Source organism: Parasteatoda tepidariorum, chromosome 6 (assembly GCF_982258835.1).
Source record: "Parasteatoda tepidariorum strain Cologne lab strain chromosome 6, Ptep-v5.0, whole genome shotgun sequence".
NCBI classification, from domain to species: domain Eukaryota; kingdom Metazoa; phylum Arthropoda; class Arachnida; order Araneae; family Theridiidae; genus Parasteatoda; species Parasteatoda tepidariorum.
Genome location: NC_141760.1, coordinates 24,401,367 through 24,420,417, shown reverse-complemented (window position 1 = coordinate 24,420,417; position 19,051 = coordinate 24,401,367). Strand labels below are relative to the sequence as shown.

The 19,051-nt window shown below is 26.9% G+C and overlaps 1 protein-coding gene across 1 annotated transcript in view; it reads left to right on the top strand.

Annotated features, from left to right (window-relative positions):
* The window catches only part of LOC107452094 (RNA cytidine acetyltransferase), a 28,721-nt gene extending 9,670 nt beyond the window's left edge, over positions 1–19,051 (top strand). Inside the window, exons 6-18 of the mRNA XM_087165553.1 lie at positions 192–521; positions 2,407–2,645; positions 2,759–2,850; positions 5,901–6,048; positions 7,549–7,765; positions 9,248–9,409; positions 10,450–10,676; positions 10,851–10,899; positions 11,860–12,046; positions 13,171–13,343; positions 16,781–16,996; positions 17,079–17,218; positions 18,888–19,051. Of these exons, the coding sequence (XP_087021679.1) occupies positions 192–521; positions 2,407–2,645; positions 2,759–2,850; positions 5,901–6,048; positions 7,549–7,765; positions 9,248–9,409; positions 10,450–10,676; positions 10,851–10,899; positions 11,860–12,046; positions 13,171–13,343; positions 16,781–16,996; positions 17,079–17,218; positions 18,888–18,984 (2,277 nt within the window). The 3' untranslated portion in view covers positions 18,985–19,051. The remainder of the gene's footprint in view (positions 1–191; positions 522–2,406; positions 2,646–2,758; positions 2,851–5,900; positions 6,049–7,548; positions 7,766–9,247; positions 9,410–10,449; positions 10,677–10,850; positions 10,900–11,859; positions 12,047–13,170; positions 13,344–16,780; positions 16,997–17,078; positions 17,219–18,887) is intronic.

Genomic DNA, 19,051 nt, shown 5'->3' with positions numbered 1-19,051 from the left:
ATAATATGTATAAAAACAATGTATATTCAAGTCCATTTCGTGTTTTAAATGTACTCTTATTAGTGTAATATAGTTTTGTATTTTATAGAATTTAAAATGTTATTTTGTAAAATTTACTGGATTTTTTTATGTTGTTAGCAATGATAACAAATGTTTTCAGTTTAACTTCATAATTTTGTTCATTTTTATAGATGGTGCTTCCTTCTTTATCTGAAAGAATAGAATCTATAAAATCCAGATGTGAAGATAGTACTGTGCAAACTTTACTTGATTTATGCTTGACTGCAGATCAAGCAGAACTTTTGTACAAATTACTGGACGTATTGAAAAAGAGATCTTTTCATTCTGTTGTGTCCGCTGCATCAGCATTTGGTCGAGGAAAGTCTGCAGCTTTGGGTCTAGCGATTGCTGGTGGCATAGCTATGAACTATTCAAACATATTTATTTCGTCATCTTCCCTTAATAATGTTGACATACTTTTTAGATTTCTTCTTAAAGGCTTAGATGCTCTTAACTATGAAGTTAGTTTTTCTTATTTTAGTTTATTTTTTGTTAATTGACTATTTACTAATTTCTCTGCAACTTATATAGTTCAATTATATTCTTATTTTCATTTGATTAAAAAAAATTTATGCACTTATAAATTTAAAGTGTTTGAATATTGGGAAAAATAAATACATTTTCATACTTGAAATATTTTTGTATAATTGTCTATAAAAAAATAAATTTCAACACATTTTTTAACACCAATATTTTTTAACCTAACTAATTTTTTAATCCAATCTTTTTCTATTGTAATTATAGTTTGACACAAAGCGTTAATGTTAAGAAAACATCACATGCTGATCGTTTATGTTTTAAATATAATATCTTTAGAGCACTCTATCATGTGATATAACAACATTTGTGTGTTATAATGTATGTCCATACCTTAGTGATATAAAGTATTCTATGATTGTAATAATGCTGAACTGTGCTTCCTAGTATGCATTATTATTCCTAGTGTATATTTGCATTTTAAACTTTTTTATTATATATCTGTATATGAGCAAAGCTTCCTGGCCCCCTCACCACAACTCACCCCTATAATACTCTGTTACTCCTACTCACTCACGGGTATAATGTTTTGTTTCTTAATAATTTTTATTTCTCTTGTTTAAAAATAATTTAAAGAGGTAAATTTATCTAATTTATTTTTATATTGTTATGATAAACGCATTGAAAGCGTACTAAAGTAGGATTATGCTTCGTCGGAAGTTTGCCCTATAGAAAAAATTTTGTTGTTAAGTTGGAAATGTGAAATCATTATCTTTCTTTATTTCTGGTACTTTTGATTAGTTGTTGTCTGGTGTTGATTGATTCGAATATTCTTTTTTACGTACTGCCTGGCAATAGCATCAGGTTATAATGATAGTCGACAATTTTTCTTTTGAGATAGTCAATTGGAAGTGTTAATGTTTATTCTTACTGTTTTGTTTAGAAAGAGAAAAATATTAGGCACAGTTTGATATGATATATGATTGCAATTAGAAACATTTATCTACGTACAGTTGTATCTCAGATATGGGTTTTACTTTATTAGAGATTTCTGCTCTTATCCCATAGTTTTACATGAGTCTTTAGATGAAACCATTTATGCAAAGATGTAATTTATTTGACAATAATCGAACATAACATCAAAACAAAAGCTCTCAGCAATGCATCTTAAGGGCTACCTGAGACTTGGTACTGTATTTTAAGACTACTCAAATTCTTGAAAATTTAAAATGATCTCTGGAGACAGAACTATTCTTTTGAGTGTATGTTTTGAAACTTCTAGTTTTTTTTTATGGTGTTTTAGGTATCTGTTAGCTTTTTGTTTTAGAAAAAATTACTCTGAAACGAAATATTTAAATCCTACAAACTTTGTAAATTGCCGCTTTTTCTTATCACCCTTCAAAAGGAGTAAGTAACTTTGCTTTATTCTAATCTCATTCAAATCATTTCACTTCAAATATATTTTTAGAAAAAACAACATATTAATATCTTTCTTTTGACATCACATTTCTCTCCCCCCCCCTATCTATTTATATAATCCGCTGGAATAATTGAAATTAAGTTGTGACATTTGTGCAAGGTGAGTCATGGCTTCACACTGATGACCCAAGGGAGAAAAAAACTTCTTCACATTGTATATAGTAAAATAGAGTTATGCTTTTGTTAGAAAAGATGAATGATAAATGTTCTAAAGATTAAATGAGTAGATTCCAAATTTTTTTAAATCTTACTGCAGTTTCTTTAAATTTATCTGTATTCTATAGAAATTGTGGAGGCTCCCTGTGTGTTGGCAGTTTATCAAGTGATTTTAATATGCATTTAAAATTATTTTATATTGCTATTGATAAATTCATAATTTTAATTTTTTAGGAGAACAAACATTATGACCTTATAGAATCTGCTAATCCACAATTTAAACAAGCACTCATTGGATTAAATATATTTAAGGATTACCCACAATCTGTTAGATTTATTTTTCCTGAAGATGTTGGCCATAAACTCGAGCAGGCTGAGTTAGTTGTTATTGACGAAGCTGCTTCTATACCTTTCCATAGACTTAAGAAATTGTTTGGTCCATACGTAGTTGTGATGTCTTCTTCAACAAGTGGGTAAGTTATTTTTAAGTTGCATTTTATTCCCAAATATCCAATAATGCTTTTAAATTGTTGATTTTGTTAAAGTTTGAAAATTCATTTTATAAATATTGACTATGTCTTTATAGTGCCATTTCCACTAGCCCATTTTTGTGTAAAAAAATGATAGAAAATATCCAATCAACACAATCTCTAAAAGAAGATTCAACGGTTTCATCAGGTAGATTTTTATGTTGCTTTTTTTTCTTTCATTATGTTTATTCTTCTAATTAATTGATTTATTATTAATTTTGCACTCTGTCTAAATGTGCATTTTTCTAAAAAATATACAATAGATTAGAAGTAAAATTTCCTAACTTGTAGGCTTTTACTTGAATCCTAATAGTATGGAGAATGAAAATAAAAATTAATTTATACAGATCTATTAATATGCTTAATAATTCCTAAGAAAATTTCTTATTTTATATTTTACTATGTTTATTTATCATGTTTTTTGATTGTTTGAGGTACTATGTTATAGCAGTGATTCCGCTTAACTTTGAAAAATATGAATCTTCCTTAAGATTCAAGACTTCCAAATTTCTGAGCCGTTTTTTTTACTAAATGTAGGTCCCTAATAAAAATATCATTACTTTAAAAATATGGAAAGTCAATGATTTGTGATTAGAGGAAGAAAAATAATAAAATATACATATATAAGTATAGTTTATTCAGTAATAATTTATCAAAGAATAGAAATCAAAAACTTTACATAGACTGTGTTATAAACTCAAAATCAAGTACTATTAATAAGATAGTCTTTGAATTCAGCCATTAATTAATCCAACTATAATATTTAAAAATAAAATAATGTATATTAATAATTTAAAAGCAGTGTTTATTCTTCTTAATAATTTAACATCCATTTTATTTTTAAAAAAATAATAATATAGCATATCTCACATTTATTTTTGCTTTTAGAACTCTGGCTTTAGTCAACCCAACATTAGTAGATTATTGTGATATTTTTATCATTATTATTTATTTATTTACGATTTCTGATTCTATACTTTTGATTCAAAATTAGTTTAATTTCCTTTAAATCCCTATTCAAACCTATGTTATTCTACATTATAATGCTATGTCTATCTGGCGATATATCTCAGTAAAAATTTTCTTAGGTTGTCTTAGTCTGGTCTATGGTTTTAGACAAATTTGATAAGTTATTATGCATAACCGGAATCACTGTCATAGAGATAAATTAGATTTTAATTGTATTTTTGCAAAAATACAATTGAAATCTAATCTAATCCGTGATTTACCTTGATAATTTAATTTATTTTTTTTACATTATTTTGTAAATATTTGTTTTTTTAAATTAATATACATTCTATCAAAAAGTTTTGTTTCTTAATAAAACAAAATTATGTATTTCTAATGAATGAGTATGATGAAAAATGTGGTTTGGAATTTAGTTGACATTTTCTTAACCCTTTCAGTCCCAAATATTTATTTTTCAATAAAAAAATCTGAAATTTGTAAAACAGACTCATTTTGCATTCAAAAGAACAAAACAAACAGAATTTTTTTTTTTTTTAAATTTCTTTAATAAAATTTTAAATGATTCCAAATGGCATCATTGGGAATAAAGTAGTGAAGGACGAAAATCACTAGAAAAGTTTTTGAATATATATTATGCTATATTTAAAGATTTATAACTATATAAATGGGGTATTTTTTAATAACTAAATAAATTATAACTATTCTGCAAGAAATATTTGGCACTATTATATTTTTTACACATTTAAAAAAATTGAACCAATTTTCATCATTATTGATATGGTTAGATTAGAACATTATTATTTCTCAGTATTACTTATTTATTTTACATGAAATGTTTTAAAACAGTTCTTAGTATTGTTAAGACAGGAATGCATTCGGGTGCATCCAGAGCTGGATTATACCTTTCGTAGGCCCTAGGCATAGCCGTTCTTGGGCCCTCCCCTCCTTCCCCCACTCCTCCCCTCTTTTCGAAATATATGCTAAAATTTTCTTGCATATTTTTTTTTTACATTTTTATTAATATGGATTTTAATTTACAAATTTGTTTATCGAACTTTATCTGCAATACCGACATACTGCCGATATTGCAGCTGATATCGATATTACCATTATGATTAGTTCGATCGATAACTATGTAAGCACTTCAAGTCAACAAAACAACAAAGAAAACAGTGAAATTGATAGTGAGATTAATTACAAGAAATATTTATACTACAAATAGCTTCATAGTTCTTATGATACTACTATGATAACTAAGTGAAAGAAATTAACATTGTCATAAGTTAATCTTTTGAAATTATTGATAAATAAATTTGCAAGGTAGGTTAAATGTTTACTAATAGAAAAAAAAAGTATTTTTGTCAAAAAAAAATTTTCTCCCAAGTTTTTCGTAGGCCCTAGGCACGTGCCTAGTTGTAATTAACTTTAGATTCCATTGATATATCACCTAGAACATTATCACTAGTTTCTTCATTTGAATCCAAGTCTTCTATTTCGATGTCAGACAAGTCTCCATTCATAAGCAAATGAACCGCTTTATCAATAGATAAAGCCTCTGCTTTTTGCTTTGGCATCAGGAAAAATAATGACAAAAAGAAATAAGTCTTTTTTATCCCAAAATCTAAGTAAAACTTGAAAAAGTAATAAGAAAGAGCAAAGAAAAACGATATAAATTCAAAATAAACAACGCATTAGACAATGATATAGAGTTGTACTCAACTCCCACTGATTCCATTTGGAATCATAATTTTTCAATAAATAAAAGCAATAAATTTTCAAAACGAAAATTGTTAAAAATTGTTGAAATACTATTTATGAACATTTAAATAAATAAAACTGAAATATTTAAAAAAATTCTTTAATTTAAAATGCCTCAAAAAGATATTTTATTTCAATAACTTTTATGGATTTGAACAAAACTGAAACAAGTATCATTTCAATCACAAACACATGTAGTGCCGAAATCTATTGGTGAAAAATAAAAATATATTTCGTTAGAGGAATGTTTGTAGATTAAAATACCGCCTATTTCAAATCAAATGGAGTTTTAGGTAAGCAGATAAAAAATCTTAAATGTAATGATTCCAATTGGAATCACTGGGACTGAAAGGGTTAAAAAAGTAAGGGAAAGTGAACTATTTCGAAAATTGAGTGGCAGCCCTATGTCTATTTTTCGGTTGTTAATGAAAATTCTATACATTTAACTTCTCCTCTTTCTTAAATATGCAGGCTGTCTTCAAACAATTGTATTAAATGAGCCTGTTCATTACAATTCTGATGATGGTGTTGAATTTTGGAGTAACCATATTTTCTGTATGGAGTCAACCATACCATCTCAACTGTCTCTTGGTTGCCCAGAAACAAAACTGTGTGAACTGTATCCTTACTGATATTTTTATCTGAGTCCCTATGAAATAAATGAAGATTATGTGACTAACACTTATGATTTTAAAAAGAGCATATTTTAAGACTTCAAGGTATTTTTAAATACAGATGAGAGTGTTTTGTAATATATTTTGGGTTGGGTTTTGTAATGCATTTTGGACACAATGGTAAACATCTTGATCTTTCTTATTTTTCCGTAGTTAGATTTTGTAAAAGTTTCATCAAAAGTACAAACTTATTTAGAAATAACATAGTTAACCACTTATTAACTAAATGATTACAGTCAAACGTCAATATTACAAAGTTGACTAAAGACTTAAAAAAATTTGGAATTTTGAAAATCCAATATTATAATTGAATACTGTTTAACAATTCGGTCAAAATAATAAGTTTATTGATATTTTGAAAGTGGTATGAAATGTATTTGCTTCATTATGTCAAAATCAATGCATTTACTGCATAATGTCAAAATCTTTGCATAATTATTTAATTTTAGTCTCTGTTAAAGTTTTTCTATTTTATTTTATTTTTTCTGATATCAGAAATAGAAAATAAAACCGATGCCTTTATTTGATTTAATATTTCTGATTCTTCCCTGTCACCCCATAATGAAACAGTATTGCTCATAATTATTATTTCCTCATAAATATCAGTTTCTTTTGGATTTGGTAGGTTATCAAGTTCTTTCTTATTTTTTCCTCAAATATTCTTATTTATACACACATTTTCCGTGTCAACTCTTTTAGGAAAAAATAATTCAGGAAATTTCTTTTTAAACGTGATAATTTATTTCTTAATGGAGTTGTAAAGAAAAGCATTTTTAAGAATTCATGCATTAAGGGGGGAAAAAATTTTGATCATTAGAAATGTTTTGGTAAATCAAGGATCATCAAGAAATTCGACTAAAAGAGAGGGGGTTTTTTTTATTAGCAACATAGCAAATTAAATATTGCTGTTGACTTTATGTGAACAATGCTGAAAGTTTTAATTTGGGATCTTATTTAAAAGGAAACATGTAAAAATAAATATCAGTAAAAAGATATAGTTTTTATGTGCTATAATGATTATATTTTTAAATTTATAGATTTTAGGCAGTTTAATATATTTTTGAACTGCAAATCCCACAATTCCAGTCCAAAACCACTTTCTGACGCCCAAATCCTCATCCTTTATGCCAAACACTTATTTTGTATGAGATTAAACAAAAAAAAAATTGCAATAAAATTTTATGTTACAAGTTATAAAAACATAGGAAGCCTTTGAATATACTTATGTATATATTCATTCGAAGAATTTTAGTATCAGAAAAGTTTTGATATGTGTTATTTTCCGAAAAAAGGTAAAATGTACCTAATATATAAGGATTTTAATCCTTTTCTATTCCTAATTCTAAGGATTCTATTTTAAATATCAGATCTACTTCAATTTTGTAAAAAAACAATTATCACTTTTTTTCTTTAGAAATTTGTATTTTCTTTAACAAAATATCTAGATATTGTGTCTCTCGTGATGTTTTGTTCAGTGGCAATCCTTTTACTGAGAAATTTTTAAAATCTCTTGTATCAATACTGAATCAGTCTAGTTATACGTTGAATGTAGAAGAACTTCTTAGGATAGCAGATTCTCCTGATTACCAAATATTTGTTCTCTTACCTCCTTTGCAGAGATGCACTACCAAAATTCCTCTTGAAGTGTTATGTGCCATTATTGTAAGAAATTAAGTCCTACTACGATAACATGTTAATTATTATTTACTATTACTATAACATGTTAATTGAGAAGCTTGATGAAAGAAGTTTGTAATCTTAGTGACACTTTAAAAAAAAGTTAAGGTATCTCGAAGTAACTTGTTTTAGTGATATTTAACTGTACAACAATAATTTATTTGCAAAATCTTAAGTTTTGTAGACCTCAATACAAGAATGTGCTAAGTAACCCTCTCTAAGTGTTTTCGGGGTTAAATGCTTCAAGTACTTTTAACAACTAATATTTCTTAAAAAATCTGTATTTTTGCAATAAATTAAAACACAAACTGAATGCTATGACATAAATTTAAATTCGTGTACAGGATTTATAGATTTTGCCAATTAGAATCAGATAGGAAATAAAGACAAGGTATAATCCTCAATTCCTTTGATTAATATATTAACTTTTCAGATAATTTAGTTATAATTTGTTAAGGTTATTTACTTAAATTCTCTAAAATCCTTAGCAAATTAAAGCATTATGACACAAACAGGTTAAATAAGTGTTTGGGATTTATAGATTTTGTCCATTTAAAGCTTTTAGACAAGAAATAAAGATACTAAGTGACAGTTTTTTATTATTTTCTGTGGGGAGTTGCTCATTTAAATGATTTTGAGCAATTTATAGATTACAGCAATTGGCAACTTAGGGGGAGGATCATTTTTCTTTCTTACTGTCAAAATTTAAAAGTTAGTTTACTTGAATTCATTGAAATGTCACTTAAAATATTCAAACACTCAGTTTTTCAATTATACTCCTAGTTTTTTGCTATTATTAATTTATACTGATTGTTATTTATGGTTGCTCCCCATATTTCTCAAAAAAAATTTATTTTTTAAGTTTTTTTTAGCAAGTTTTAAGGTAAACATTTTCGAAAAATACACCCAAACAAAAAAAAAAAATTTTTAATTTGCATATAAAACATTTTGTAATTTTAACTTAGTTTGCTTTGCTAATAAATTATTTATTGCTCATTTGAAGAGGAAAAAGTCTTTGCTCCAAATGTGTAAAATTACTGTTCCAAAAATGTCTTTAAAACGTCTAAACTTGAGGTTATATTAAAAGTGAAATAGATATTTTCAAGTCCAAATTGTTAGAATTAAGTCTCAACAATCAGCTATATTTTGAACTCATTCAATAAAAATTTATATTACTAAATTTGACATCATCGAATACTAGTTAAACATAAGAACTTACTTTAGTTGTAACCTGGCATTCTAGTTTTACGAAAAGTGTGATAACCTGTAATAAATATCAAATTTTATATGTTATATTCCTAAATTTCACATCATTGTATATAATTTTAACTTTTTTTAAGAAACTCATCTTGGCTGTTATCAAATATTCTAGCTGTGCGAAAAATGTGGCAGCTTAAATGGTTATTAATATCATTTCTAAAAATTATTTTTAGTTAAAAATTAAATTTTGATGAATTGTTTTATCAGGTCCATATTGAGTCTAACCTTCCCTCTGACATTGTAAAATGTGGATCAAATCTAATTCAACCCGTGCCTAGTTGCTTCAATAAATGGAATGTGAAGGCAGATGTTTCGAAATTACGTGGTCTTCATATTATTAACTTAGCAACACATCCTCAGTATAAAAAAGTAAGTATTTCCTCATAAATTTTAATTCAATTGTTGTCATAAATAGAAATGATTAACCTTTTTTTATCTATTTTTTATTTATAATATTTCTTTTTTATTAAACAAAGAAAATAGTGTCGTAGTTGAGAGTTGTTACTTCCAGCCCCTTTTTATGACAAACAGACTGATTTATTTTTTTTAAATATATATATTGTTTCTTTGATTTTTTTTTTTAATTTTTAATATACATGACCAATTTAATGTGACCAATTTTGAAAGGAGGAATACTGGAAAATATATTTGAATGGCTAGAAAAGCACTGTGCTTTCCATATGGGCATCAAGATGGTTTTTTGCATTTTGCTGCTAGTACAGGTTTTTCAAACTTATAAAGTATTTATCTGTAAGCATTGCTAAAAAAAAAATAATAAAAAAACAGTTTCATGGGAAAATTTTACAGTTAGAAAAAGTGTGGCTTATCTATTGCGCCAGTTTCTCGTTTGTACAGAGATAAAAATTTTCATAAAATTAATCAAAATTGCCACTTTTACCTATAGCTTAATGATTTCATTTTCTTTTATCTTCTTGCTATAATGTTGCATGCCACAAGAAAAAAAAATTGAATACTCATGTTTGTGCAATGTATGGGAAATCAACTTTTAGATTGATAAAATGTTCTTTAAGAGTTATTCTATCTGTTCAAATAGAATGTTTTTCAAGCTTAAAATGAAATTATAGTTTGATTTAAATAAGTGTTCACTTTATTATTATTTTATTATCAGAGATGTGTAAATAAAATTCTCTGAGAGCCAGTTTGTTATGGATTGTAGACTAGTTCACCAATTTGCTTAATATCTTACTAAAATATTTGGCACCAGCTTTGATTTTTTAGCAACAGTGGTGACCAAAATTCAATACCCTCGATTGTTTTCATTTAATAAAGGATTTTGAATTAACTGATTGTTAAACAATTTCTTACTTGTAATTTACATTCTTACCTTTTTAATATTTGGTGTAATTGACTTGATTTTTATTTTGAAGCGTTTTTAATTTCTGCCTTAGATGGGATATGGCTTGCGAGCTGTGCAACTATTGAAAGAGCTGTATGAAGGAAAAGTTATATCGCTTGAAGAAAATGTGAAATTGTCTAATAATAATCAACAAACGGATAGAAGTCAAGACGAAGGTTCTAAATTCGAATCCCCTCTGTTACTTCAACTGTCAGATTTAAAATTGGATAATATAGACTTCATGTGTGTTTTCTTCAATTTGTCATCAGATGTTTTCAGGTTGTTTTTCTGTCTCTTTGTTTTTATAATCAAATTTTATTTTTAAAGGAAAAAAGTCTTTAAAGTAATGGCAATTAAAATAGAATTTTTTTTTAAAAATACATGAATTTTTATAACTTTATTTTTTTTTTCAAAACTTTATAGTATATTTATGTTGAAATATTTTTTCCCTAGTTTTTGGAGGAAAGCTGAATTTGTACCTTTATACATGGCTGCTAACAAAGTAAGAAAAGGTTTTTTTTTCTATCATTCTAATTACCATCTTTATTTTCTTTATCGATTATTTTTTATTATTTTATTTCAGTTTTTAATGTATTATGATAGTTTGTTTTCAAGAAAGTAAAATTTCAATGAACTTAAGATATCCATTTTAGAAAACCCTCAAGTAGTCTAAATAAATGCCCATGAACCTAAAATTCCCTTTGTTTTATCTGCTTTTAAATTTATTTTTGCATTTGACTGTATTTGAATTTGTAATGTTTTTATTTGATGCTTAAGATACTCTTCCAGCTGATAAATACTGCATTAAACCAGTGTTTTCATCATAGAAAAAAAATGAGTGAGAATTTCTCACCCTTTCTCAAAAACAGGGTGAGATTTCAAAAAGTTAACTGAGATTTCTAAAAACTAAAAAATCACAAGAACTCTTGAAAAAAAAATTTTTCTCTTTAATTTTAATACATTTTTAACGTCTTCTATTTTTTAAAGCATTGAATATTTTTGGTGCATCGTCATAGAAGATTTTGCCTTTACAAGGTATTTGTCCATCTTACATAAGTGCATAAAAAATTTGAACGTCTTACATGAAGAAACCTTACCTACGGTAAATACGTGGTTGCAGAGAAATGTGTTCTGAAAGGGGTTCCGTGGTTGTGTTCTGTTGTTAAGAAAAGTTCTGAACAATACTGGTAAATAGGGAAGCTAGATAATGGGGCAGATGTTGAAAATAATGAAAGATACAGGGAAAAAAGTGAAACGGATTTTATACTAAATGGCGTAATTCGAAGTTTTTTCCAAAATGCGAGAAATTCGCGAATTTTGAAATTGATTTATAGAACGCGGTAATCATTTTTTAATGCGAGAAAAGAACAAAAATATGCGAGATTCTCGCGCTGTAGTGAAAACACTGTAAACTATCATTTTGGGATTATTACCTTATTTGTTGTCTGTTTTTATTTTTCAGGATTCTGATGTAGTACCTATTGCCATGTTTAAACCAATCAATGAAGAGTCATCTAGTTTTGTGGAAAAAAATATGATGAGTTTCAGCAATCATTATTTTGCAATTCTCAAATCACATTGCAAGAAGTTTCCAGCATCTTTTGCTCTTAGCATATTAAATTCTTGTCAGAGATTTATAAACACAAAAGGTATGTTATCCTTATGATACCACTTATCAGGATATTTATCATAAAATATTTAGTCTATAAAAAGAATTTTTATTTAAGAAATCTTACTATATTTATTATTTTGGGTGAAAAATGGGGGGGGGGGGGGTTTCTCTTGTTCTAAGTCTATTGAATGTGGAAAATGCGACTCTCAATATTCAAAATAACGCTTTCATTATTTTACATTTTGTGAGTTATTTAAATAATTTCTACTTACAAATTAAATGTAACCTTGCAAAACTTCCAAGTGCATTTTTCTTAAGAATTGTTTTCTGAAAGTGGTGCACATTGTTAGTCATATTCTACTCTTATGTTTTTAACCTTTTATTATGAATAAATCAGATATGTAAGATTTAAAAAATTACTTTCTCGAACGAATGTCTTCCTTAAAATATAGATCTGCATGTTTTATATGCTATGGAGCGTTGGGAATGTCCTGTATGCAGACTTTCAGTTTTAAAAATTCAAACAGCTCTAATAATTTTTTTGTTAAAATAAAGCTTTGCTATCCTTTATCCTCTAATTTTGAAGGAAAGAAAATGCTTAATTTGCCTTTACAGACTGACATACTGTGTTGTCTGCCACACCCAGTTTTTAATTTTTAAACTAATAAATTTACTGAAAATTGGAGTAAGAATTAATGACACCAAGACCTACTTCTACAGAAGTCATTCGAACTACTATATTTTATTTTTAAACTAAGTTATATATTGGATGTCCCATTGGTGATTTGAAACTCACCCAACTTCAAATCAGTGGGTACCATCTTGTCTGGGATGTAAACACAGTCTGTGTTCAGTGCTGACCACAATCTCACAATCATGCCATTAATCCTGAAATTGTAGAGCCATAGTCCACCTGGAATGCTTTACTTAATGCTTTGCAAGTTATTCTGCAAATATGACATTCTTATATGGTGTAATTTTCCTATGATAATCGAGTATCTGCAGTTATTTTAATTTTGTGTTCTATAATCTTTAGATTTACAGAATACAAAAATTTCATATTTATAATCAATTGTTTTAACTTTTTTACAACTGTTTTAATAATTTATTTTAATAATTTATTTCAATATTTGTATAAACTTGTTTTATTTTATTTTCTAGATATTTCTAAAGAGGAATTGGATTTATATTTAAAGCCCTATCATATGAAGTCACTTGAAAAATATTGTTTAAGGCTTCAAGAATTGAATACAGTCATTCACATCATTCCTACCATTGCCAAACTATATTTTAAGAATGTCTTGAAAAATGTACACCTTCCAGTTGCCCAAGAAGTAAAAACATTTATAAATATTAAAATATTTATTATTAACTGAAGAAGTTTCCTGTTACATGCAATGCAATTTTACAATTTACATGCTTAATTATTTCAACAATTAAGCATGCATTATCTTAATTCTACAATACAGTATTATAATATCATCATTATGCTACATTATCATTGCTAAATATACTTTACTATAGGGCAAACTTAATACCTATACACGTGTTCTGTTATTTCTTGAACAAAAGATATTCTCTTAGACTCCATTAAAATTCAGTTTGCAAATTTGTTGTATATTACTGTGATCAGAAAATATCCGGAATACTTAATTTAAAAATTAACCATTATAAATATTGTCTGTGAACTTTTACAAGTTATTTTTAGGGCTTTTAAAATCATATGGTATTTAATTTTATCGCCTGGAATTAAATATAAATTTTTCATTCTGTTGATTTTCTGGAGGAAAAAAAAGGAGAAAAAATCATGCATTCAATTTTATTTTGCAATGAAATATCAACTACAAGAGCATTTCAAATATTGTTAAAAAAAAAAACTTAAGAGGCAGCTGTTTATCTAAAGCAGCAGTATTTGATTGGTATGAAAGTTTTGAAATTTAGAAATTCCGTCAAAGATGACCACCCGTTCTGGTAAACCCTTCACTTTGATTAATGATCAACAAATAGATCAAGTCAAGGAATTGATACTTGGTGATTTTTTGACAGTATTTAGACAATACTCTGTTTTGAGTTAAGAAAAAACCAATATCCCTATGGAGGGAACCTGTTTGCCTCTAAGTGTATCAACAACGCTACTGTTGCACGATCTTCTTATTGCTTGCTTTCCTAAATTATGTGAAATGAGGAAAACAAAGCTTATTGAATAAAAGCTATTGTTTTGTTTCCCATAAAAATAGAAAGTTGTATCATATTTAAATACTATTTTCTGTTCAAGTTTAAAGGAACGGATGAATTATAATAAATTTTCTTTCTTATAAACAATTTTCTTCTACAGCGAAATAAAAGTAAAAACACTTTAAATTAATTTTCTGTCTAATGTGCTTAACTTTTGAAATCGAAATAAAAGGGCACTTTATGCAGTCACGGATGATTACCTAAATCCTATACTGCAATAGTCTTTTTTGTAATTTGCAACAGAGTATAAATTAAACAACTCCTTGTGTCATTTATTTCCTTTCAAGCAATTTTAAAGAAAGCATAAGCAAAATTTTCTAAGGCTATTTTGTTAATTGTAAAGAACATGAATTTACGTATTACAAATACAGTGACAAAAGTAAATTGAAATCGGAGAGAGAAAATAAATTCTTGATTGTAAATTGGTACTTTTTGTTTTTAGCCACAATTTTGGGTACTTTTATATCTTGTTATTATAAGTATCTTTTTACTTATATTCAGCATTTGTCCCATACATAGGGGAGAGTTGGATAAAACGGGATACCATTATTGTTTTTATTTACTACGGAATATCTGTTAAGGAAAACCATACATTATTTCTTTTGCAGCTACAACATTTATTGAAGCACACAAAAAACATATTTTAAACTAATTTTAATGACAGTGAAATAGAAAAAAAAAATTCCTTTCCAAACTCTTACATATCCCGTTTTAGCATACCTGGGTTGGATAAAACGGGATAGGGCTTACAATGTTTAATTTTTTGCATATATATAAATATCAAATTATAAATAATGTAAATATATAAATAATATTGCTTATATATTAAAAAGCTCAAGTCTTCATCAGAGAAATACATTACAATTAGTTCTAAATAAAGATGTGAAATCCTAGAGTTGAAAATAAAATGCTTAATAATGAACTTTAATAAACAAATTTTGCATTACTATATGAAGAGACTAAATTTTTCAAAAATATATATAGCTAATATAAATAAGTTGTTTAAAAAGCCTACACCTACATTAATATATGGCTATTTTAAAATGCAATAATCCAACAAATAAATAGGTGGGTAAAACGGGACATAAAAAACTCTATCCCGTTTTATCCAACTCACAAGTGTCCCGTTTTGTCCGACTCCGACACTTTTTGAAACAAACATGGCTGCTGCCTAAATGTGAAAAGAAAGTTAGATAGACTGCACATAAAAATATTGGTAAATAAATGGTTAATTAAATTTAATATTCACTGGAATTTTATTCCCATATATGTAGGCAGTACATTTAGAAAATGGCAAAAAAATAGAGTAAAAAAGTTCTGAGACCTACAACTTTCTATTAAATAGTGATCTCGAGGCTGGACGCACCGAGAATGATATAATCTCGATCAAATAACACGTTTCTGTCGTTGTCCACTAGATAGCTGCAATAGTCTGGTCCCTAGGCGACATATCCCGTTTTGTCCGACTATCCCCTTCATGTTGACATCATAAAGGATATCAATAAAATTTATGTGTCTTAATTTATTGTAAACGTAAATGCTGTCGCCTGTTTATATAAACTTTACTGCATAGTCCCTAAGTCTATATTGGTAAAGGCACTAAGCCATCCTATCCCCAGTTAACATTGCAAAAAACGATGGTTTGATCCCAAGTGACAACTTAATGTGTCAGATTTGATGGGTATGAGATTGCCTGAGAAGTAAAGTGGTTTGTGTGCAATGCTGATCAGTTGAAACAATCATGCTCACATATTAACATAGCTGCAACCCTGCGTCTGACTTCATTGTAACATATTAGACATTTCAAATATGTTGTCTTTTTTGGCTCACTAAATTGTGTGGAGCCTATTTCAAAAGTGCATTGTGCAGGATTTTATTTAAATTGGCATGCTTATCTTATGTATAATGTCTTTGAATAAACTTACACACATTTACTAAGGCAATGTACAACTCGGCACTTGTTAAAAATTGAATACAAAAAGTTAAATAAATAAAATTTTGATAGTTCTAATTAGTTATTATTGTTCTAATTAGTTTTTTTTTCCTTCTTTTTTTACTATATGATTAACATACCTTTATCAATTCGGTTTATTAAGTGGTACTCCCTTTATGTAACATTGTATAAAAAAAAATATCTCGTTTTCTAATTTTTGGATAGCACCCATGATTTTATAGATGATTTTTAAAAATGTGTAGTTATTAGGAAGAATGTAGTTCTTATAGGATATTTTAGAACTAAATTGTAAAATATCTGCATTTTTTCTCTCAGAAAACACAAATGTTTATGAAAATAAGATAATAAGTAAAAAATTTTACATACTGAATATGACAGGTTTACCATGAAGTTATCCATGTTTTATTTTCTGTGTATGGAACAGGAAGTCTATATCAAATTAATCGGATACTGTTAATATGAAATTATTTATAGATATATATATTTGATCAGATTTTTTTTTTTTTTTTTACTAATGATAATATTGTTCTATTTTAACCATTCCTTTATTATTTATTTTTTCTTTTTATTTTATCCATCTAGGCTATATTGTTGTCATATGGTTTACAAAACAAATCATTAGATGCTATTTCAAAAGATTTAGAACTACAGAATATTCAAGTTGTTGGTCTTTTAAATCGAACCCTAAAGAAAATCAGCAGTTACATTTCGGGCATTATTGAAAAAAGTGTTGAAAGTACGTTAATCTCTACTGATGTTGAAATGAAGCCTTTAGAAATGGATTTGGATGAAGAGCTTGTAAGGCAGCATTTAAGAGTATAGTTTTTTGCATATTTATTACATTTTGATTCAAAAATCAATTATTTTATTGTTTTTACAGGAAGAAGCTGCTGTTCAAGTTCAGAAACAACAGGAAAAACTCCTTGCTTTGGATGTTTCTCAATATGCAATTAAAGGATCTGAAGATGAATGGCAAAAGGCACTTTTTACTGGAAGAAAAACCCTTGTTAGCATAAAGAGGTACACTTGCTATTTATTTATATAATTTTTTTTCATTTATTAATTGCTGATTTCTTTATACTGTGTTGAATTGACATTCTCAGAATATAGACTTACAATGTTATGGAGTCTAGTATGAAATATTTTTACTGACAGTTTATTTTTGGCAAGAATTATGTTCTTATAGTAGAAAAAACATTTTCTGGTATGATTTTACAATAATCGATGACTGAACCCAACAAATGTGTAACCAAACTTTTTGTTAACATTTTGCATGAAACACCTTTTTATAAACTAAATTCTATTTTTTTTAGGAGTGATTGATAATTTTTTTCTATGTAGCTTAAATTAAAAATTTGCAATCCTAAAATAATGTATTTTGATAATTTATTAAAATAATGTATTTTGATAATTTATTCCAAACACTAAAAATATGGCATGTAAAAAAAAAAAAATAATAATTGATTTTCTAAAAATTTTAAAACTACTTTTTTTCTATTAAAAATTATCCAAAAATAAAAACTGTAAACTGTTTAGAGTCCAACAATTCTAATCAGTCATCTATGAGAGAAAAAGTTCCCTTGAAGTTCCTTTGAAATGAATGACAGTATTTTTTGTTCTTTCATATACAGTGCTTTTTACTTATCTACCTTTTTGTTTATTTAGTCCTATCAGTTAGAATAATTATGATTTTGGTAAAATGTGTTTAAACTCTTGCAAGCTAATTTTTTTAAGATTTCTTCATCGTGTAATGGCTGTATCTTTGTATATTATAAAATTGGGGATATAAATGATAAGAATAATTACATTTTCGGAAATCTAAAGGTAAAATTGAAAACAAATTTCACACTAAACTCTTGAAAGCTGCAGTTGATGTGAATATCATCTTAAGCACTTGAACAAAAATGGAACAATTTAGAAAACAAAACTTGCTATGAAACACCTAAACAACTGCAGAATGTGCATTGTACTGGATAGCGGTAGCCTTGCCAAGAGATTATACTTATACTCTGTTTTAGAATTTATTGAAACAATTTCTAGCTCAATCTTATTAAATTTAAATTTGTTTATGACATCCAAGATAGTCATTAACTTATTACAAAGATTTCATGTTTATGTATACAACAAAATTTGCATTTGTAAAAAAAAGTATACATCAAAAAATATGTTAATTTAACTTCAATTTCTCACTGTAATATTAATATATTTTTCATAGATATTTATAGCATTTTCAAAATTGTAATAAATCCCAATATAGCCCATAACAAAATAACCAAAATTTTTGGAAATGATTTTTTTCCCTTTATTTCTTCTCTCCTTTTTCGATTTTAAAAATATTTTGGGTAATTAAGAAAATCTTTGCTTATACGTTCTAAATAATCCCCATCTACTACATTTAAACAGATCTTTTTATTCTATCTAATAACAACATCTTCACTCTTTTACATTTTCAATACATAACCTAGAAATGTTTTAATCTTTTTTTTTTCTTTCTGAGATCAAATTATTATTATTTGCTGGTGTATGGATGTATTACTGCTGTAGAAATATAGTGATTACATGATAAATCCTCTATATTTTCAGTCTATACTTACATATCCGTTATTCTCTTCTTATTTATACTTACATATCCGTTATTATCTCTTATTATTTTATAACTGAAAGATTTAATTGATTTATTTCTTTGCAGTATCAAGAATAAAGTAGAGAATGAAAATGCTGCTAAAACTGAAACTGAAAATAAATTCAGAAAACACAAAAAACAATTTAAAAAGAAAAAACACTGATCTATGTATTAAATTTTTAAAATGTATATAAAGTTTTGTATTTATTAAAATGTTTTTTATAATGTTA